Consider the following 24,361-nt stretch of genomic DNA (forward strand, 5'->3'; position numbering starts at 1 on the left):
ACATGCTTTTCTGCAATAAAGTCTATAAAACACTTAATTTCAGAGTTGAATCTTTTAGCAGAACATGTTCACTTTACTGTTTAACCATATTGGATTAACTGACTCCATACCAGTCTGTCTGCAGCGGGAAGCAGCACATTATTCAACCAAAAGAGAGACTTGGCATTCTTTACAGGATGTTATTATTTTAGGGAATTTAAGTTAATGTTTAAAAAAAAAAAAATCTTCCAGCTTTGCTTTTCTGTTTTGTTGTTATTAAGCGTGTTCAAGTCGAACAGTCAAGAACGTACAGGTGAGAGAAAAATGGCGAGAGAAAAATGTACTATTAGAATAAAATTGGGGTAATTTCTTTTTACTGTTCCTCATTTGAAACCCTGTCAAGGACCGTGGAAGATCGCAAACCAAGGTGAATTGTAACTATTCACTGAAAACATTTCCAATGCAAACTATGCAGGCTAACATAACTCATACACGTATTTTATTTGTTCAAACAGATGGAAAAATTTTATTAACTAGGAGAGACTCTTTGTGGGCGGCTGAAGAAGAGTAAATACTTTTGCCCTTTTCTGAGACCGTTTTCACCCTAAAAGCAGCACTGGTCCAGTCTAAAAATGTTTGAAACAACCTTATATTTACCTGACAAGGACCTCTTGTGGCCGTGTGAATTATCATATTAGGAAGTTCATGTCAGGTCAGAAAAGCCATTGAGTGAGTGATTTGGACATGGGTGACAGTTCCTTAAAACGGTTCCTTAATTCAATTGCCCAAACGTAACCAATCCTTGACCAAAGTGGCAAATTAACAATCAATCAAATGAAATACTTTTTGTAACCTACGCATTTTGGAAGGCAAAGGCAAAAATCTGCTCTGAAAGGGGTGCAGGAACAGAAACACTGTTTTTGAATGCAATAACAATTTCCATTTCAATACGCTCAGTTCTTTTTCAGCTCTTACCTGTTTTCTCTCCTCGGTCTCCTCGCTCCCCCTTCTCACCCTTAAATCCTCTCTCTCCTCTGTCACCTGCAGAAAAAAAATTAAAAACAAAAAAATCATACAGACTTCACCGAGCAAAAATAACATCTGAATCGGCAAAATGTAACTCTTACCAGAACTTAGCCTGGGCCTAAGGACACAATCAATGTATAATATGCTGAGTACTGAAATATCAACGTCAAACATGACAAAAATGTGAGGTTTATAGTGTTTTTCACTCAGTTTGTAAGTAAAAAAAAAAACTCATGGCACACAAAGTAAATGCTCTGTATTTGTATAGCGCCTTTCTAGTCTTTTCGACCACTCAAAGCACTTTTACTAACATTCACACTAATTCATACACTGGCAGAATAGCCGCCAAGGGCAAATCGGGGTTCAGTATCTTGCCCAAAATGCAACCAGGGGGAGCCAGGGATTGAACCACCAACCTTCCAATTAATGGCCCACCCGCTCTACCTCCTGAGCCACAGCCACAGCCACCCCAAAGGAACCTCAATCATATTAACAATACACTAATGATATCCAATTAAATTCAAGACCCAATACCCAAGGTCCTTTAGGACACAACGTGATTTGAGCTGTGCCTGCCACTGGTTTCAGCACATATCTGACTAGGTGTTAGGGTAAGTCGCAGAGGACTTAAAAACTTGTAGCTATGTTTATCATATAGGCCACACATATTACCTGTGTACAAGCTACCTGTTGAAACACACCTGAGTTGCCTACATGGTTAGAAACATGTTACCAAGATAGGGCTTTCCTCCTGAGGTCTCACAACAAGAGTACAACTTGTATTATTCAATTAAGGTAATTCAGACACACACACACACACACACACACACACACACCATAAGCTTTTCCTCAATTTTTCCTTCCGTGCCTGCCTGGAAGCCTCGTTTCTATTGGCCATGTGGGTATTTGTCACAGGAAAGGTTTTGGTGTGACCTTGAAGCAGTGGTTCCGGTGTGTCTGAATGGGTCTTCGCAACCAAAAGTTATGTGTACTACAGTGAAAACCACGCAAAGGGGCAGAAATGTGTGTGTAACTGAAATAACAGAGGAGCAGCTCAACAGGTTAAAATTTTAAAACCTCACACCCATTTCCTCTCCTTTGTACTCCTTTGTATATTTTCAGAAAAGGCCTCTGAAATAGTCAGTCCTGTAATCTTGCTTTGTGATATAGGCATAAAATGTAAAATTAGAGGATACCCACCCTGCGTCTGGTGCTTAATTTACCTCTAAAAGCTGTAGTTAAATATTTTTTCTGCGGTGGCTGGAGGTGAATGAGGTTGAAAGAGAGGAAAAAGAAAGAGAGAGAAGACGAAGTATTGAAAACAGATATTTGGGACTGAAATAAAGGTACCAGTGTCAAGGTAAATTCTTGGAGCAACTTTACAGTGTAGCTGTTTGCATGTTGGAAAAGTTAATACGATGCAAAGCTAATAAATCAACGTAAGTAAAAATCCTCTCATTTGTGGTTTCTGCTAAATTACAGTACGTTTACGCACAACACCTCCCTCCAATCAGTAGCATGGATATGACTATTTCTCATATGTTTTCATTTCAAAATATGATTCTATTCCAAACTCTTAGAAATAACCTCCAAAACAGGAGAGGGTCTGTTTCAGTGCCAATTGTTGCTAATTTTCAGCCATGAGGATTGAAACCACAAGTCTGTTTTTGCCATGAAGCTATAAGAGGATCAGCCTCAAGTGGGCATTTATCCCACCTTTAATTTGACTTTTTTTTTCACGTCAAAGACCACAGGGCATTTGCCAGCCGAAGTGGTAGTCTGTTCCGTTAACCATGTGTTACTGTATGTGTGTGTCCATTTCTGAGTAGTGTAGCTAACGCCACACCCTGCATGTGACGCCCTCAGTTGTCAGTGTCACCTCCATCTTGACCACATCCTTAACAACTAAATAACACTGCGTGAAAAACCCAAACACACTGGTAAGCTACTGCTGAGCCACAAGAGACTAAAGATGCATTTGATTTAAAAGTAATTTTAAATTGCATGCTGTTGGCTCTGAATGCAGCTATGGATAACTGTAATTTAAGTACTTGAAACTTCACTCATTAACAGTTTTAGCCACATAAGCGGCATGGCTGTATGGATGGAAAAGTGAGTCTGTTGATCCATGTATTTTGTTCAAATTGAAATATCTCAACAACTAATGGATGCACCGCCATTACATTTTGTACAGGCATTCCTAATGACTTTGGGTGAAAATGATCAGGTAAAATTTTTCTATTAGTAAAGACTATCAGGATATCATAAATGCCTGCAAAAATAATGACGTTCCCATAAGCCCAGGCTGTAGGCTACTTTGTTTTCAGTGCTAATTAGCAAATTCTGGTATGTTAAAAAGCTAAACATTAGTATTTGTATACTGTAGCCTCTTAGTCTTGATGTCAAATGACTGTTTATTCTGGGAATCACCAAACTCTGGAGCTTTTTAGCTCATTGTTTTTGTTTTACAGCTGTTTACAGTGAAAAGCTCTGATAAACCCAGTGTACGCTAAGGAACAAAGTTAGCAACAGGTGAACATAGTGGGCAATTTAGCAGCTGAAAACCCAGATGTTTTTCTCAGTAGTTTGTGGAGACCAAAACAATGTTAAAATGGGAGTGAAAACTGGACTTATAATCATCACATGAATATAAAATTCATCAAAAACACGACTCTCAGTAAAGTTGCTTGATTGGATGAGAAATTATACAACTGGCCAAGTGACCAAAACATTAATGCAGCTTTGAATAAGAATTAGGAGATGACAATATTTAAATTTTTACAATGAAAGTAAAAGCATAATGCACTCCCTGCTTAGTCTACCCACCACTCACCTATAAAAAGAAACCTTGAAGCTTCCCAGTGCTGTTTTAACAAGCTTTCAGTATCCCTCCTCCCTCCGCAGCTGAGAAACTGCCTTTTGCTGAGGCCCAGTTCACACCAGAAATTCTACAAACTCGTCACCCTTCACTGGTTTGTTAAACCCGCAACCAGACCCCAGATGGGTGAAAGCACACACAGACATTGTTAAAAACTGCCAGAGTATAGATGACCAAACATCCACAAAGATTCTTGTTTTCTTAAAAAAAGCTTTCTAGTGTAGGCTACTCTTCACATAATTAACTTGTCAATCAAACATTGTTGCCATTGCTAGCATTGTTTGTGGGTGGCACTCTTTTCATGTATGTTCAGCCATGGTGGCTATTGTTGCTGCTAATTGTCCATGTTTTCTTCTGTTTACTCCAAATAAATCTGAGGCCTCCTATACCAATTACAACATGCAAGCTCTGATTTGCAACAAAAGACAAATTCCTCTTGCCCGTTTTGACACGTTACACTGATCAAACCAAACACAGGTGTTACACAAGTTTTTTTTTTTCATTAAAAAGCTAGAAAATACAAGTTGTTTGGAGAAGAAAAAGTTTTCAGTGAACTTTCTGTTGCTAATAGCAACCACTACAGGCAGAGTTCCTTAACAATTGACCCTTCGCTAAGCCCCGCCCCCCTTAGTTGCTGTTGCTAAGTCAGACAAACTGACTGCGCTGCTACTGTCTATTACTGCACTTGCTGGAGAAATATTGTCTAATTTGTTGGAAAAAGTGATCTCAGAAAGAAGCAGACAGTTTTGCAGTTGCATTGTACATTTGAAGGTTGTCTTTAGGCTCTCAAACTGAGTCAAACAGAAGAGAAAGAAATGAAAGATAGAAGCTAAAGCCTACCGATCACACAGTACAAGTGAACCACAGCATCCCCCGACGATTGAGACAAAAGACAACGATATTAAGCATCAACACTGTTCTTGTAAAGCTGGGTAGGCCTCTGTTCATTTTACAGTCATTAAAAAGCAGAACAGTAGGGCTTTATTACGTTACATTCAGTAGCAAGTTAGCTAGCGTTAGCTAACTAACATTACATTACGAACAATCCACAGCTGACATTTTTCTGGATTTATTTTAGGTTTTGGAAAGAGAATAAATCGTACTTCTCCTTTTAACCTCTCTGGGTAGCGACTAACTATTACAAGTGACCCAGGAACAGCGTTGACCATACAGCCACCATACAGCCAAAAAAAGCAAGACAACAACTCTTTTTACATTATAGTCAATGGAGCGCAGCCATGAAAAAGCCATTATGCTAGCCATTGTTAGCTAATGTGTTGCCAATACAACATTGTAGGTAATTGTTAATTAATTGTTTGTTGCACATTTAATGCCTTGATGACAAGGGTAGGGGGCTCCCACTTAGAGCCCTGTGGCTCTAAAAAAATAAGCTTTTTACACATAAAACGTATGAAGAGTTAAAAAACAACAGTTTATAGAAGTCCAGGTAGTAGAACTACATCAGTTAGGCTAATAATTAATTGGCAACTGTTTTGCTATCAGTCATTTTTTCTATGTAAAAACATTTCATGGTTCCAGCTTCACAAATGTAAAGATTTGCTGCTTTTACTTTATTATTTTAATGTTTTTTTAGACATTTTGAGGTTTGCACTGACAAACAAAGCATTGTGAAGGTGTCACTTAGGGAACTGTGACAACATTTCTCACTATTTTCAGAATTTATTACAATCAATTAATGGGGAAAATAATCAGCTGATTAAAATAAAAATAATCATTAATTGCAGTCTGATACAAAATAGTTCAACCTCAACCAACTACATTAATGTATGAGGAATAATAATCTGATGATATAATATATAACAATATACAGTCATATGGGACATTTTTCTTTCTGCTTTGGATACTTTTATTTTTAATTGGCCACTTCTACATTTTCCTGCTTATAGCCTACTTACATACTTTTACTTAACTTTTTCAATGCAGTACTTGCAGAGTATTTTTACAGTGAGGTATTGGTACTTTTATTTTTTTTAAAGCATCTGAATAGACCTATGTTACTTTGCTCACCACTGGCTAAAAAGCCAAAGCTTCTGGTTGCAAAGAGGTTGAAGAGTTTTTGACTGCATCAGTAATAATTTAGCACGTATTTGGCTCTTTTTATATTCAGTCTATGATTTGGCTACACTCCCCAACATCAGCCGCTCTCACTCATTGATCACAGGAAAGTGATTTCATCCAGGAATCTAAAATGAAAATGCTAAAAAAAAAAAAACAACCTACAGTTACCGCATCCATCGGGTCTTGCGCTTCCAACTTCCACTCAGTGTGTGTACGCGCATCCATGTTGCCTGGTAACGAACGTGTTTCCAGGTAGGAAAGAACACATTTTAATTTTTGATCAACTTAACGGCTCTGGCATTTAGTAGGCTACAGAGAAAGCTATGAACTCACCACAAAATAATCTTCCATTAATTTAATATAGCGGGACAACTTAGAGGACGTTATCTCTTAACTTAGCGTGAGAAATACAAGGCATGGCAAGTGAGCGTGTGACTAGCAGTAGTAGTATGTTCATTTCATTATGTTAGCAGTTAGCTTGCCGGCTACAACAGTGCACCAACTACGCTGTGCCCCTTTCTGGTGTGACAAGGCTTTTAAAGTTGATCTTTTCTGATCTTGATACTTGCTACTTTTTTTTCCTGGCATAAGGGACAATGTAACAAATCTAACAGCTATTTCAGTAAATCCAGTTTCCTTATTACTGTACAAATTCATTTCTGCAATACCATTGGTTTAATTCTAATGGTATCTTATCTTTTTCTGATTTGTAATCAATAGTTGAATTTATTGTCCAATACTGTTTTCACAGTTTCACAATTACTTCTGGTACAGTCCAAGAGCTGTCTTCTTATTGGAAAATCACTGCACCTACATGCCGAGAAAGGGCAGAACACCAATCAGCAATAGGTACCTCTTTTCAAAATGCACCAAAACTAGAGTGGAGTCTGGTGATGAGCCATAACAACCAAGTGCATTTGCACACTTAGCAGACAACTGATCAGCCTGGTCCAAGATTTTGAGAGCTACTGGCAAACATAGGGACTGTGGGACTCCAACAGTGGACATTTCAGCCAAACCAAACTCTGATCGGCAACAGCTGTTGGCTAAACACACAAATGCATACACATAAAAAAGATTGCAGCGCCTTATCATATTAGTCATGGCTGTGTTACAGTACCCTGTGTGTGTCAGAGTTTTTGTTATCGTTGGCACTGTCCAGCTGGTGATGCCAGAGTGGAAACATCAACACCCCAGGGATTTATGTAGATGTTGACTTATCTGGAAAAATGGATGGAAGGAAGGTCAGAGAAAACGAGAATAGAAAGAAAGAGATCGTAGCACTAGGTCATCAAGGTATCGTGTGTTCAGTGAAAATCTGAAATTCCATCTGTGTTGTAGCAGATTATTCTCATGTTGACTTGAAAAATGTGAATGCTTGTGTCAAAGAAATATATTTATAGTGTAATGGAAAAGAATGAAGAATTTGCTAATACTCTTTTACAATGTATAATGGTATAGTCAGCTGTTTTAACACCATTAAATACTCATTATGGATTTTACATCATACAGAATATAAAAATGATTGGCCTACTTACACACTCCGTGAGGCATTGGGCTCACTATGTTCACACACACACACACACACACACACACGGCATTCTGTTACCTTTAAAAATGTGAGGAAAATAGTAAACAACTGTCCTTCGGTGTTTTACAGATGAATGACTATATGTGGTTAAATATTTTCTCGCACTGACTCATTTAAGACAGCTGAATACTGATCTAATTGGCACAGACAGCTGTTTCCTTGGAATAAAAAAGGAAGATATGGGCAGCTAAGCAATTATAGCTTCCATGGCAAAACATAAAAAGAAAACAGTGTCACCTGTCACCTTAGTGATGGAAGATGTGCAAACGGTTTGTTTGTGTTAAAGAATTCTTGGTATGGATTTTTCTTCTCCGGCAGAATTGTCTCATGCAGCCGTTTGAGAAGTGAGAAGAGAATTTCTCAGTTTGAAATTCTGAAATGATTTAAGCTGTGAACACGGTGACAAGACTGCTGGGAGTAACAGGCTTTTTCTACTGACTTGTTAATGATGTTGTTGGGTGAGTGAGTAAATAACTCACTTTAATGTGACAACTACTGTTGCCCCATAAAGTACACACTCCCTCATATTTTGTGATTATTATAATGTCCTCTGATTTTAATAACAAATCTGTGTTGTTAATGTTCTTGTTCTTCCATACGTTTTCTAGATGAACGTTCTTGGCCATGACCTCAATGGATCAAGCCAGAAATGAGCAAAAATATTTTGATAGAGTGCATAAGCTATAAATATGAACATTTAAAACATGAAGTGATTAATATGAGAGATGAAAGACATACCTCTAGGACCAACAGGCCCAACTTCTCCTTTTTCTCCCTGAACACCATCGGCCCCAACAGGCCCTTTGACTCCCCGAGGGCCCTGGATCCCCTTTTCTCCTGTAAAACCTGAAAGACAAACACAGATCGTAACACAGATCATAATTATAATCGCTCTATTTTAAAATACATCTTTGTTTCCTGGCAGTTTTAGAGTAACTCCACTAAATACATCAGCGGGAGTTGGTTCTGATGAGTGCCACTAAATAAAAAATTTCTGAACTCCTTTTAATTAGCATCTTAAGTAAAAATCCTCCATTCAATAAAATGGCATGTTGTGCCAATAAGGAAGCAATATAGTAATGTCTATATCATTGCAAGCCTATATCCTAATCAAATTGCGGTAGAGCAATTTGATTTAAAAAAAAGTAAGCATGTGATGTCTTTTTGATCATGTTTCCAATAAGCTTTGTTGTTTCCTGTCCTCTGTCTATCCCCGACATCATTAAACGAAGATACAAGGAAGTGATGTTAACATTAGTCTTTCATCTGTCACTGTTTTAACCTCTGAACGCTTGCAGACACTGGAAGAATTGCATCTTTAATTCTGTTCCATAAAACAATCCTTCAGATTTTCCAGCAAACTCCATTGCCTGCGGCACACAACGGGCACTGTTAAAGCAAGCACAATCTTTTTCAATGTCACTGTACACTGATACGCTCTGATTACACTGTTGTGACTACTCAGCAATCTGAATGAAATAATTAGACTGAATGCATTTGAGCCAAAACTCAAAATAAACTAATGATGGATGAATGTTTTATATGGTGTTCTGTCTCTTTGCTGTAAAGGGTCAATAACTCCCTCCTCAGACACCCACTGGGAAAAAGGTCAATCAATCATATTTTGGAAGCAGTGCAGAAGTGTTCTTTGTGTTCTGCAGGATAGTCCAACCATATCGTTCAACAAGTCCAAAAGGATTTTAGAGCCTGGATATAATGACAGATTCTTTTGGCTTCACTGCAAATGGAGTAACACAAGTACATGCACTGCATTCAAACAGATTATGTAGACCTGTTAATAGCATGGGTAATTTTTTTAAATCAACATTTAGTTTTGTCTTCTACACATCATCACAACTTCCCTTTGTACTTTCACTGCAGCTTTTTCAATAATCTGTACACCAGGCCTCTTCAGCTAGGCCAACTCCGGCCCGCCAATCAGTTCTGTTTACAAATGAATAAAAACTTTACAACATTTTTGCTAAAATAAATTCTTCAAACCAGCAGAGCAGTCCTGTGTCAATCACAAACATGCATTATTGATGATGAAAGCCCTCCTTTGCATGCTGCTGTTTTCGCCTGAGAATCCAGCTTCTCTCACATGAGTGCCATAAAAATCAATGCTTGTGCCTCGTTGACAAGCGAGAATTTGTATCCCTGTTTGCGGATTGCCCTCACTTCTTACAAACCGGCCTTCTGTGCCACTGCCCAGTCAAAGAATTGCAGTCTCTCTCAACACAGCAGTTTTCTGATTTGTGAGTTAAAAGTGAACTGGAGAATGTTAAAAGGATGTAGTCCAGGTAAGCCAAAGTCCAAGTAGACAGAAAACAAGATGTAGCCAGGTAAGCCAAATTATGTGCCAAATGACTGACATGATGTGTTTACTTTGGGGGCTATATCAGGGGTTGTGTTGAAAAGGAACTGAAATTAAGCAGTTGGCTGAATTCCTTAAAGAATGCCTACTTATTTTCTTTTTTAGTTCATAATTAAGCTACTTTTGCAATGTAGTGTAATAAGTTTTGAATGAAAATGTGGTGGCGCGTTGTGTCAAGTATACATAGATAATGAGAATAATAGTTTAGGGAAATGACTGGCCCCTGTATTTATTTGAATGAAAATGAACTTGACTTTGAATTATGTGTGTCTTTCTAAAAAATTAATATATGTACATGGGACTCGTACTTCCACAGGTCTATGTCAGATCAGGTCCAAACTTCTGGACCCATTTAGACCTCTATTAGTAAGCACTTAACCTGAATTCTAATGTTCCCTTTGAGAAGATTGCCTATAAATAAGCATTAATGTGTGTATTTTTTGCCATTTATCATTTATTTTTTCATGTCATTTTTACTAATAAATAAAATCATATTTAACCAGGATTCAACAGAAAGGTTGACTGTCCCACTGCTTACATGCTGTTTTTGAAGGTGTGTGTGTTGTCCACCGGCTAGTTTGAATTCCGTTTTACAAATATATGGTGATTTTCAAGATACAACCAAACAAAAAATGAGCTACGTACTCCTTGTAGCTTCAGTTCGCTATGTTTTCCTGCTAACTATGAAACATGCACTTTTCCTTCTTCCCTACAGTTAGAAATTATTATTTTTCACTTGGAAAGTGATGGTGGTGGGGTCCCTTTCAGCAGGAAGATAATGCTTCTTGGAAATGTCATGTGAGAGCTGCAGTTCATCAGCCCGTGAATGTGGGATAGATGATGACAGGGGAGGAGCTGAAGGGTGATGATTCAAGAGGTTCCAAGGTGGAAAGGGTCCCAAAATCATCTCGATTCATATTGTCGTTGTTTGTATCTCACATTATGTATGAAAAATAGTCAGTGTGGTGCCAATTCTGTCTGGATGAGGGATCATGTTGTGATTTTTGGTGGAATTACCTGCAAGACATAGACAGATGAACCGTACCACTGGCAATGTCCACACCCCATCTGAAAATAAATCCCCATCCAAAATCTGGGTCCTTGTTTTCTTAGGGGGGTTTCTAATTTTTATTCTCTGTGCTCACTGCATTATTAATACAACTGAAAGCAGTCACAAAAGCAGAGGTAAGAACACCAGCCAAAGCCTGTTTTGTGTAAAACGTAGCTAGATTTTCACCTTTCATGTCACTTAAACCTAGAACCTCTTGCATATAAAAGGCTTGTAACTCAAAATTTGGTGTTTACATTGGACATGTATAGGCTGAGTACATTTTATGTCCTGTGGGCTTGTAAAACCTATCCAAAAACCAGTGCAATGACACAAAGGAGTAAATCAGAAATCCAGACATTATTAGACACTGTGCTTGTGTACCTCTGATTCACATTCATTAAATCAGAAATTGTTTTACCAACCAGAAATTGCAGATATTTCCTTCCTTACATGTTTTACAAAGATTTAAGATACTTCAATAACTGTAAGCACAGCATTTCCAACAACTGTGGTTGGGGATTTCTTTGCAGTGGGTGGCATTTTTGTGGCTTTTTACCACGTTTTTCTATCTATCTATCTAGATGGATTGAACTGAATAGTTTATTCACTTTCTTGCTGAGTATTAGTTGAGCCACTCTTATATATGTCCATCAAATATATAGCTAGAGCCAGGCATGGGTTATTTATATAACAGTATAAACAGCTTCAATCAAACCAAGGACGTGCGGTCGTGTGCGCCTAAACCTTAGGGCCATCAGAATGCTCCCCTCCATCTTCACAGACAGACACAACACGTGCTGCATTTGATAATCTCAACTTTTTATGCAATTCAATAACTGATGAATGGTAGTCTGGTTGTGTCACCTCTCAGGCCTGTCAACCCAGGAGCCCCGGCGGGACCCAGTGGTCCAGTGTCACCCTTCTCTCCCTTTGGCCCTGGAGGACCTGCAGAAAGAAACACAAATATGGTCATAATTGATGACATGATGCATTGGTGATACTAACTCAGTAAAGTTCTACTTTTCAGTAAAAGAAAAAAGGACACTTAATGCAAACACATAAATCCAGCTTTCCTAATTGCAGAATCATTCATTCATTAGGATTTAGTAAAAGTCTAGTTGAAGTTGCAGCAGTGTACAGTTTTATATATATAGGTTTCAACAAAAAAATGGAGTTTCTATAATGGCTGCATCTAGATTCTTAAAAATCCATTTACTTTAATAAGTAATAACTGACAACCATGACAATAATTATTTTAACGTTACTTTTCCTGTTCTGAATAGTCCTCCCCTGGAGAGAAAGAGAAGCTGCTACAGGGATTTGTTTGGAATGAAAAAGTAGAGAAATAAAAGCACTCAGTCCACATTGAGTGTCTTTATTGTTACAATCAAGGAAGGAAAGAATCGTGTAGATTCTCCCTTGAAAAGGAAACAAAATGGGCTTAAATAAGTTTCAGAGAGCAACATGTGAGCCTATAATTCCTGCAGATAATTTTATAATCATTATCAAATGCTTGTCATATTTAACATTTTTCACATTTGTCTTACTAGCTAACCTTAACCATCACAACTACATGCTTAACCCTCAAACAGCCCTTTAACCTTGTGGGGTCCAGCATTTAGGTAGCCACAAAGCTATTCTGTCCCCACAAGTATAGTAAATCCTAGTTTATGGACCCTTCAAACATAGTAAAACAAAAACACACACACACACACACACAGTGACATAGCAGCCAAAATGATGGCCAACCTGGGTCTTACAATCCAACAGTTTGTTGTACTTGGAGAAAGTGAGTGAAAAAAGCCAAATAGTGAGTGAAATAGAGAGAGAGTAAGAGAGAGAGAGAGAGAGAGGTCTGGCTGCAATGGGAACCACATGTTTAACAAGGTGGACCACAACACAGCTTGTGGGAATGCATAGAAATTTGGTGTTTGTTATTGTCCAGCACATGTCCAGTGGTCCTGATGCTTCAGAGCTCAAATGTTCTTAATTTTCAAGTTTCTGATACTGAGAAGCTGCTGACTGGTTTTGAGATACAGATCTGCCTACTGCTGCCTCGAGTGGCTGCGCAACTGCACACACTTATCTGGTGGTTTCAGGTCATGACACTGTGAAAAGGTCACATTAAGGGGGAGGCTGGGTGTGTACTACTCCTGTGTTTGTGTGTGTTCTTGTATTTGTTTGCTTGCAAGGCCAGGAGCACAATCTGATTGTTTAAAGTGAGGACTCTCATGGATGTCAGGTTATGGTTAGAATTAGGGTTAAGTGTAGGACTGAAATCATTAGTCGAGCAATAGAAAAACAATCAGAAACAATTTTGACTAATTAGTTTAATCATTTTCAGCTTCTTCATTGTGAGGATTTTCTAATTCTAGAAAACCAAATACCTCTGGATTTTGTGGTGTTGGTTGGACAAAACGTGATGGGAATGATTAATGATTAGTCAGGAAAATAACCGGCAGGTTCATTTATAATGAAAATAATCATTAGTTGCAGCCATAGTTAACTTTGTATTATGGTTAGGATTTAATCTGCTTAATGTAAACCCATGACCCATGGGGTCCAGTCAACAATATAACATGAACAGCAGATGTTGCAGTTGTAGTCAGTTGCATCTGTTAAAACACAACAAATTAAGTGGTTCATCATGTGAATCTTTGTGCCTGTTACTTTAAGAAAGTTGCAAGTCACTATAGGCAATTTTATACATACAATATTATACTGTGTATGGGCATAGCCACGCTAGCAGCTGAGAGGTAAGATCTGTTCAGGTCGGATAAGGTCAGGTACAAATTTTGTGGCCCATGAAGACACCTGTTTCCACTTCCCACTGATTAAGACGCTATCGTTTTCTCCCTTGTCTTTTCTTTATTTATTGTGATGTTAGGTACAGACACTGGCGCAAATCATCTGTGGTCACAGGAATTAGAACATAAAAACATTGTTTTGAACATATTGCAAATGCTTTAACATATTGATGCAAATGATTATGTACAATTGTCTGCTGTTTCCTACATTCATCATGCTGATCACAATGTATTATACCGGTTCTCTGTTGAATTATCTTACCCCCTAAAACATAGGCATTAGTTCATTGCAAAAGTCACTACATGCAAAATGGCTGAACATGTTGTCAGTGTTGTTTTGTACAGACCATGGTGCATATACAAAATATGAATAGACAAAAACAAATCCCAACATACTACAGTAGCAACACTGCGCTTAGACCTTTAGACCTTTTCTGCATCATAATGACATAGTCTGTCAACAAATTACAGTACGAACAGTAAAAACGTAACTGTGAACTGTCCAATCTCTTGCAATGTATTACTTTATACTGTTGAAATTGATATGCCATAGTGAAAAAGTGCATAAGAAAACACAGAGTACACTGTTATATTGATAACATGACTAAACATTCTGACTATCTTGTTCCTAAACAATGACACAAGGACTTGTCCTTCTGATGGCGCTGACATGTTCATAACAAAGATTTGCTTTTGAGAGATAGACAAAGGATTTTGAGCAAGTTGTGGGCTTTTGCACGTAATCCACTCTCTTGTGCTGTTTGTTCGACATGTTTCGAGAAATGCACTTCCTGTTTTGCAAATGTTCGGGATGATTTGAGAAATGTATCAAAGCAAGTGAGAAAAACCTTAAATAACACCCCAAAGTTTGTTTTCAACAGCAGTGAGTGAGCCCTTTGTGGAGAGAAATCTGGACTCACAATTGACCTCTGAACCTCTTTTAACACGTTCACTCAAACCTAAGTTTACTGGCATCACTTTACAAAATATCTGGCTATTCAAGTCCTAAAAACCCAATTATCTGCTTTTAAAGTTATAGTTTGGAGAATAAATTTGCAAGGTTCTCAAAAGTACTGTAATGTCTGCATGTCTCAGCTATGTAGAAGACAGTTCACCCTGGTGGTCCTGAAGAAACTGCGTCCTTGGTAATAGCTTGTTTTAGCAAAGCTTCACATTATTAATCTCCTGGCTTTCAGAGTCCCATGTTGGTCCAGTTGACAGTATTTCAACAATAACAAGCCCATGGCTCCTCCAGGATCAGTCTGAAAACATCTGACAGCACTGAGTCCAAGAATGCAACAATAGAGTAGAGTGCAGTCGCCTCCATCCAACATCGGAGACCATGTGTAAGGTGAGATAAGGAGTGTGTTGTAAAATTAATCACTATGATGAATGACACAAGGCATTATCAGGGTTTATGTTGTTTGTAGATACAGCTTTTATAACAAAAACAGATGGACAAAACTGTGGTCAGAAGGAGTTCGATGTATGTCCCTAATGTAAGATGACAGGGTTGTGTTGAAAAGTGATTCATTCTGATCGAGGATTTAGAGCAGAGGCTTTCTACAAAGTGCCTTGGCTTTACAAAGTGATTTTGTAACACAGAGATATTTACCATATTTGTCAAAATAGAATACAACATTCTTTCTGGAAATTATGTTTAAAAAGGTGGGTGTCATCTTATATTTCAGGACTAGCCAATTTTTCAGATCAGTTCTTTTTAAATGCAGAGAGTACTACAGAGAGTGTTGCGTTATGGGTTGTTGTTTCTAGTTTTAATATTGCAAGGCTAGCAACTTTGGTTGAATTGAAGAATTCAATTAGTTTTTTCATCAGGCTACATATTAAAAACTCCATACTTTATACTACACATACATGCTAAATATTCTCACATCTTCTGGTAATGTGATATTGTGGAAGACTATGTTGTTTCTTGGATGAGAAATGTTCTGGGTTGCCTGCAAAAATAACAATTCCTAAAAAACGTGTATAAAAATGGAATATCCTAGTCTTCAAGAATGAATCAACATAAGCGATATAGGGGTTGGAAAGCGAACAATTTCCTTGAGAAGGTATTTCCCAGAAAATGTGCTAAATGGATCACCTTCACTGCAAACAAGAGGGACATACAGTCAGCAGACCAAGAAAGGTATTCCCCACTTGGTCTCTATGCTTTGTTGATATTTGTTTTCCTCTTTCTTTTATAAAATACATTTAAGTGATCACAAAGTATAAGAAAGGTGTGAGTGTGTGTGAGTCAGCCTTGACTGAGCTATGGGGCTCTTCACTAGTAAAGCAAACATGTCACTCAGAATGTACAGTAATGGTCATCAGACGACACAGAGGCTGTAAATGTTTCCAGGCCTCAACTCTGCTCAAATCACCTCGTAACATATGCCTAACTCAGCACAAACCCCAGCAGCTCTCAGCAACAACAGATCATCCATCCAAAGCGGCACATGTCACCACTGCTGTATGAAAACCCTTGAAGCTGTTTTCAGACAAAAGGTCCAAAAAAAACTTCTGTACACTAATTGTTCAGCACCAAACAGCAAACAGACACAATTTGAGACTAGGTCACTTGCAAGGACCACACAATCAAGAGATACAATTAAATGATTTATTGATGATTGAAGCAGAAAGATGTATGAGTCTTGCAGTTGCTGAATAGACATTCGAAAGCGTTGTGGGGAAGCTACGATAGGGAAATCTCCTGTAGCACCCGGGCATGACGGACCCCTTATAACCCTCTGGAGAGGAAGAAGGAGATCAGGAGGCTGGACAGAGAAAAGGGTGGAGGTGAGGGATGCAGAATGTGAGAGCGAAGAAGAGGAGCTGGGATGTGTGGGTATTTATGGAAATGCTGGTAATGATGTGACTGATCTGTGGTCCTGCTCCTGAAACTCTGCTAATACGCTCCACTTAATGAATGTAGTGAAAAATTTAGTAGTCAGTTGGTAGAGACCAAAAACAGCTAAAAGAGAGTGAATTTTGGACATACATTCACAAAGTGGACACAGACAGGACTCCAAATTAATGATAATGTTGCTTTGTTACTGGTAATAAATTAGAATCTGTCTCTTTGCTTACAACAACAGATGTTGCAGTTGTAGTCAGTTGCATCTGTTAAAACACAACAAATTAAGTGCTTCATCATGTGAATCTTTGTGTCTGTTACTTTAAGAAAGTTGCAAGTCACTATAGGCAGTTTTATCCATACAATATTATATTGTGTATGGGCATAGCCATGCTAGCATCTGAGAGTCCGGGTAAGATCTGTTCAGGTCGGATAAGGTCAGGTACAAATTTTGTGGCCCATGAAGACACCTGTTTCCACTTCCCACTGATTAAGACGCTATCGTTTTCTCCCTTGTCTTTCCTTTTTTTATTGTGATGTTAGGTACAGACACTGGCGCAAATCATCTGTGGTGACAGGAATTAGAACATAAAAACTCAAGAGTTACAGTTTTTCTCAGTCGCTTCAGTACATTTCTCAGATCAGAATTGAAATTCTCAAAACTGCATGTTCAACCTCCACATCATCTTGTCACTTGCACACATCATAATAGCAATTTCTCATTGTTTTGAACATATTGCAAATGCTTTAACAAATTGATGCAAGTTTGCCATATCAACATAAAAACTGTGTTCACAACTTGTTTCCTCTGCCATTAAGTACCCCCACCGCCAAAATCACTTGTTGCACACTAAACTGAAAATAAGCATGTCTTCTGTGAGGGTGTGGTTTGATCAGATTTGATAGACAGTGGATATGATTGCAACAGAAGCAAACAACTCGACAGCCGTAATCAGATTCAGATTTAAATCTTGCTAAATGTGCACACAAATACAGAAACCTCTCATATGGAATAACCACAACTGTGTCTTACTGTGTTTATTGAGAAGCTGGGAATTTAAGTCCTTATCCTATGTTCGATAATCTATAAATTTCAGTGTCTACAAAGTATTATGTTATTTAAAAAACTTAATCAGATCATGAAATCAATTGCCTGTCACAGAACTTCAGCGTATAACATGTTAAGTAACACATTCAGCTACGGCTACTGTTGCTTTTCTCTGTGGAATAAGGAACTTATTTTTTTTCTTCATCAAAAACCATTAGATAAACTTGAAAATGCATGGTTGTCCAAAGAGGGTGTTTTCTTGGTTCCTTCCTTAATAGTTTCCATGTTGGAAATACACGAGTTTCATCTTCAGCATAGGAGCAAGAGATCAAAAAACCAAGTGAGTCATTTCTGGAAGGCACTGACAAAGGACCTATTTCTTGTCTGTGTCCTTACATAAAAGTGTGTGGGCCTATTCATAAATGTCAGCAATATCCACACACGAACAGAGGGAACTCAAATGCATATTTCTCTTTCTTTCTCTCACACACATACTGCTGTCAAAATGAAATATAGTCGTGAAACCCTAGTCGAAGGCGTTTGCTTCATGCTAATTAAACACTTAGACCAGAGCAACATGGTATCACACATATAGTAGAAGAAGTAATGAAAGAGGGATCTCTGGAAAACTGGGTGGGACTTTGTACTCCCTGTCTTCCTCATATTTGAAAGACAGGGAGTACTTTGTGTCGAGTGGTAATTACACATGTGATTGGACGAAATTGACGTGAAGTTCCCCAAGGGTCCATTTTTGTGCCTCTTCTGTTCAACATCAACATGCTCCCACATTATTTGATCATAATCATGCAGACGACGCACATATTTATATAACAATGTCACCAAGTAACTGTGATCCCATACCAGCACTGAGTAGGTGTAGTGAAGAAAACAGTGATGTGCCAAATTCGTCTTAAATTAAATTAAACAAAGAAAAGTCATACAACATAATTAATAAAAGGCGAACAATTTGATGTCAGTGCTCAGCTTCAATCGGTGGCATCAAGGACCACAAACTAAGCCAGAAATCTTGATGTCATGGAGACCTAAATTTTAACATCCACATTAAGTCGAATAAAAAATCAAGAATTTAAGGACATAAGGCTCAGCAGGATATAAAAAAATAAATTCTGACAATGTGGTTATTGAAAACATCAATCCCTAAAACATTGACATTGACCTTTGAAAATCCAAATGTCTAATCACTGATGAGACACCAATTGATAATAATCTAATAAACCCACTATTTCAATATGTAATCAAAATCATCTTCCCTTAGTGGGCACGTTACTGTAAATCATATCATGTTGTATTGTAAGGTAATACTTAAGCTTTTTGCATCCCCCATCAAAAAAAGACTTGAGGCGATATTTTAAACAGCTTCTCATGTGTCTTTATCATTAATACAACAAGTAACATGTGTGGCATGAGCATCACTGTGTGAGTCAGAGAGGAATTAACGGCAAATAAACTGAATAAGAAGACAAGAAGGATGGAGAAAAAAAGGAGGCACGAGAAAGGAACCGAACAGAGGAGGCAAACGTGGATAGAGATGTAAAACTTTTCTTGGCTAAGGTGACTGCGAGCTAACAACAAACAAATGGGCTGCAGAGCTAAAACTAATGACAGAGCTGAGTGGTTGAGTTTTCATTCTGCATGTAGCGTCTAAATTTAACCCACAATTGTTTCCAGGCTCAGGAGAAACGGCATCCCACCCACATGTGAAGCAGACACAAGATCAGGGGTCTCATTCGGTTTTAGTTGCCATCAATCAGAGTGGGCTGCGTCCCCTGCCAGCATTACATCATAGCATACCTATTCTGATTTTAACAAGCCAGGGAAGTCATTTTGTGCCCTGGCAGCGAGAGTCGGACCACGTCGGGACTAATCACATCTGAACAGATTGGAGGAAGAACATTTAGAGTTGCTCAATACCCCGGGGTAGTAATCCCACTGTGTAAAATCACGTTTGCATGCTAGGGTCACTTGCATTCAATCACACTGCAAACATAAATTGGCTCACATGAGCTATTGTTAATGATCTTTTTGGAGCACAAAGTTCCACCCAAAGGGATTCATTATACTAAGAGTTACAGTTCTCATGTTCTCCATCTGTGTTCACATGTTTTTCATGTATTCCTGCTCTCGTTAGTCATACACTACTTATCATATTTCCAAAGGGAAATGTTTTGTAAATTCCACGATGTATTTCCATGAAATGTATTTTCTTTGTACTTTATGTATGCACACATGCATGATCTTGTTATCCTAGTCACTTGTTTATCTATTATTTTCATGTTCTTTGATGTATATAATTCTTCTTTTCTGCTGCATCGAGAAAATTCCTGCAAAGCGATGAGTTTTGTAAAAAGTCTTGTCATAACTGAGACCTTTGACCTTCACTGAATTAAAGTTTTAAGGTATTTATCAACTTTGGACTTTGCAATTACTATTTTATGATTTTTATAGAATTATTAATATATCCATTTTTTTCTGTTGCCAAACTACTGCACTACTTTCCATCTTACAGCTCACTGTGGTCATCTCTGCTTTCAATAACATTTCTTTTTTGACTTATCTGTTGACCAAATAACGCAGAACACAGACATGGCTAAATCTATAATATGTAACAGCAGCAGCAAATGTTTGCATCAACAGTAATAGAAAACTGCCCCAACATTGCTGAAGCTTGTTGAATCATTAAACATCTATAAAATTGGCGGATACTTGAAAGTACTGACAGGTATGTAGGAGTGAAACTAAACTCCAAACCAAAGAGATTCAGATAGAAGTTACGAAAGTACTGAAAAGCTGAACACAGAGACTTGTCTCCTTGTAGGCTATAAAATGTCTCTGCCTTTAGTCACCAGCACAGACATATGTGTTGAGTCAGTTGAACACAGGACATGGCTTTGGTTAGAAGGAGGATACCATCATAGGCTAGCTGTCTAGGTTCAAACTGGGCTAAAATGTCTATACCTATCACCTATAACCATTGTTTGGATATGCTTTGAAGTGTATTTAGGACTTGCCTCACATTGATATATAGTAAAAGATGTTGAAAAAATTTATGAAAAAATGTATTAAAAAATGTACAACACTGATGCCTGAAAAAAATTGCAATCTCAACCCAATTCAGTCTAGTTCTAACTTAGACATCAAGACGCCTTTTGACCTGCAAATCATCAATTCAATGCCTACTGGACAGGAGTACTAAAGCTCACCCCAAGGGCACTTAGGGGGAGCATTTGTGCTGACAAGAGACGCGCTTGGATTTCTCAAGCACCCTTCTGGTGTCACATTTGGGCCAAAATTAAGCATTCCCTTTGGGAGCAGCCAAATTCTGGTAAAATACAAGTTTCTTGAAAAAAGGTGCTCTTTTGCAACCAGAGCATTAATCCTTCTTAGCTGACCTTCTAATATGGTGAGGTTCTTCAGGGCCATGGAGTGCTCCCAATCCTTTAGGCGGAGGTCCTCTGTAATTGTGTTGAGGATCTCCATTTCATTCCTCAGCTGGGCCTCCGTGTGGACATGGGTCACCCATAAACTGCTGGTGTCCTCTGTTATGTTGCTGATCTGGATCTGAGCAGCAGGAGTAAAGGCGGAGGGAGTGTAAAGTGCAGCAGTTCATCAGTATGGTGCAGTACAACGGTAACAGTAAGATTTCCTCACTGTGTAGGAAAAGTAAGCTTATAAAATGTATTGTGTATGTGCTCTACTGTAAGTGTTAACTTTGTGTCTTAAACACATTTTAGATTCAATGTACAGGCAACCTGCAAGTCTTGTATCTTCAAGTGGTGAATACTGATGTCATTGCTGAAGGTGTGATTGACAGCTCCCACAGTCCAATTAACCTCGTCCAGTTTTTCAGTCAGCCTGCTCATCTGTCCTGAAGTTTCCCTGAAAGAGAACAGAACTTTATATTTGATTTCAAAGCTTCACTGTTTCACTGCAATTACACTTTCACGCTTTGGAAATGAGGATCTTCTCTTCACTGTCATATATATGTGTACCTGACAAGGATGTCCTGGTTGCGGAGCCAGGTTGAGGTTCGGGACACCTCTGCAATTAAGCCCGTCAGGTTCCTGCCAGCAGAGCTGCTCAGAGAGGACAACCTGTCATCCAGCTGCACCAGGTAGCCCTCTGACTGAAGTGATTGAGCCTGGATGGTTCTCAGCTCCACCTCCAGGCCCTGTTGGGGAAGTATTTCATCATTACTCTCACATGTGACAATAACTTCAAAAGATCACAGTTAAACTGCATTGATTGTTGAGTAAATATTAAATAAGGCTACTATAGTGATACAACAGATCAACAGTGCATCTGGCTCAACTTTTGTCAGACTGTAATACAGTGGTTGAAGAAGTATTCATATCCTTTACTTAAGTAAAATTACTATGACACTATGAAAATACTCTACAATAAGTAAAACCCTTCATTCATTAACTTACTTAAATAGAATTATGTAAGTATTATCAGCATTATTGACTGCAAGTATCAAAAGTAAAAGTACTAATTCTGCAGAAATTGTTCGTTGTCAGTGTTTTACTATTATATATAATAGTTTATCCTGTGAGAACTTAACTTTTGATGAGCTCAGACACAGCCGTTTTTATCTTTGTGGCAATGCATTTTCTGTCTAGTCCAAGTAAAAAAAAAGTTCATTTAGCTTAAGATGTAGGAGGATTTTCTCATCCCATAAAGGAACATTTAATCCTTCAGTTTATCTAAAAGATCAATTCATTAGAAAGAAAAAAGTTTTTTACTGGACAGAAAGGGTATGGAAAATGTTATCGGAAAAGTAACTAGTAGCTAAAGCTGTCAGGCAAATGAAGTGGAGTAAAAGGTACAATTTACTTGAGTGTGCTTGAGTAAATGTACTTAGTTACATTCCTCCCCTGCTGTAATGCAGCTGCATCTGGCAATCCTGCTCAAATATGTACAAATTTACATTCCAGGTAGATAACTTAAACTTTAAAATGAACGTGACCACTGTGAACAAGAAGAATGATTACAGCTAAACCTGTTTCAATGTTCATACAGGCACACTGTTTTCAGACAGACTTGAAAAATGTTGAACCTTTAATGTCACTGAAAACCTCATCATCAAACTATTTATGTCCCATAAGTCAGTTCCCACGTCTCAGTCCGTAGAAGCTCCTGTTTCCTCTCTTTTAGTCTTGTGTCGTACCTTGATGAGGATCTCCAGCCTCTGCAGCCAGTTGCTGTGGTTCTGGAAGAGGTTCTCCAGTTTCCAAATGTTCTCCAGCAGGTCAACCTGAGTAGACACCTCGCCCAGGGTCTGCTGGAGCAGCCGAGAGCGCTCCGACATCCGGGTCACGTTCTCCATCAGCACTTCCTGGCTCTGTGAGGACACCTGGGAACGAGAGACTGTGGAGGGAGATAGAAAGACAGAGAGTGAGAGATTTGTTCTGGGTGTTGATTAACTGATCCTTCAGCTACAGCAAAGTCCCCAAATCAAGTATCATTTACTATTAATCACTACTGTCAGCCTGGACCGAGCCAGCACTGTAATGCAGTGCAGATGTTGACTCAGTCGCCTGCACTAACTTTGGATGTCTCTTCTTGCTAAATGTATTGTTTTGTTATAGCAAGACCTAAATATTTTATGACTTCAAAACCAGCTTGGCGCACTGTGAGGTTCTCTGTGCTGTGCTGACGACACATTGTGGAAATTCTGCCTTCATTTTGACTGATGTTGAAGTTGGCCTCTGCATGCTGCTGTTTGTCCAATACTTGCAGGAGAGAGAGCATCAGCCCAAAGTGTTTAAAAAAAACACACGATGCATGGATTCGCAATGATGGAAAGTAACTATGTGTATTTTACTTGAAAACTGTACTTTTGAAGAACTTGTATTTCCATTTTATACCAGTTTATCTATAGGGACCACTACATTTATCTGACAGCTATATTTACTAATGACTTTACAGATTAAGATAACATGTAAGATTGTAAAATAAAACACATTGTTAAATATTAAAATCAGTGGTTCCTAATCTTTTTGGCCTGTGACCATCTTTGAGGTCACATTTCAGATAAGTTGTTAGCAGTTCCTCCAAAACGTAATGACATCAGACGGTTTAATTTAAATAACTGTTTTTGAGGGCCAAAGAGGTAAAATCATCCAATATTTCATAAAAGAAAGCCATCTGTCAGCTCAGGAGAATTTCTAGGATTTGATTTTTTCTTTCATTTTAAAGTCAAAAACCCTTATTCCTCCTTTGTTTCCAGCCAACTGGACTACTGTAAGTCGTTATTTAGTGGCCTGCCCCAGAAATCAATCGAACACCTCCAGCTTGTACAAAATACTGCTGCCAGGTTACTCATGAGAACTAGAAAAAAGATTACCATGTTTATCCAGCTTTGGCCTCCTCACACTGGTCACAAGTATGTTTGTTGCACTGTTGACGTTCTCTCTCCATCCCTAGGCTCCAGTTGTTATTGACTCATCCCCTGATCCCCAGGTCCAGGCTGGGGACACAGGGTAGTCAGGTGTTTGCTCCCTTGTGATCTAATCATTTTAATATATGTTTTGTGTGCTCCCATGAGTGTTTTTTGTTTATTTCTGTTTTTATCTTGTGACCCTTTGGAGGAGGCCAGACCCCAAGGTTGAGAACCAATCTAGTATTGTAATACCTGATAAAATATCAGT

General features: G+C 38.4%; 1 protein-coding gene across 1 annotated transcript in view; it reads right to left on the reverse strand.

Annotated features, from left to right (window-relative positions):
- Positions 1-23,375, reverse strand: part of scara5 (scavenger receptor class A, member 5 (putative)) — a 45,656-nt gene extending 22,281 nt beyond the window's left edge. The window contains exons 1-8 of the mRNA XM_046055528.1: positions 23,330-23,375; positions 22,879-23,078; positions 21,701-21,879; positions 21,461-21,587; positions 21,101-21,269; positions 11,843-11,923; positions 8,292-8,399; positions 955-1,020 (exon numbers count right to left, since the gene is read on the reverse strand). Of these exons, the coding sequence (XP_045911484.1) occupies positions 955-1,020; positions 8,292-8,399; positions 11,843-11,923; positions 21,101-21,269; positions 21,461-21,587; positions 21,701-21,879; positions 22,879-23,078; positions 23,330-23,375 (976 nt within the window). The remainder of the gene's footprint in view (positions 1-954; positions 1,021-8,291; positions 8,400-11,842; positions 11,924-21,100; positions 21,270-21,460; positions 21,588-21,700; positions 21,880-22,878; positions 23,079-23,329) is intronic.
- Positions 23,376-24,361: the final 986 nt, after the last annotated feature.

The sequence above is a fragment of the Micropterus dolomieu genome, linkage group LG08 (genome assembly GCF_021292245.1).
Source record: "Micropterus dolomieu isolate WLL.071019.BEF.003 ecotype Adirondacks linkage group LG08, ASM2129224v1, whole genome shotgun sequence".
Taxonomy (NCBI): domain Eukaryota; kingdom Metazoa; phylum Chordata; class Actinopteri; order Centrarchiformes; family Centrarchidae; genus Micropterus; species Micropterus dolomieu.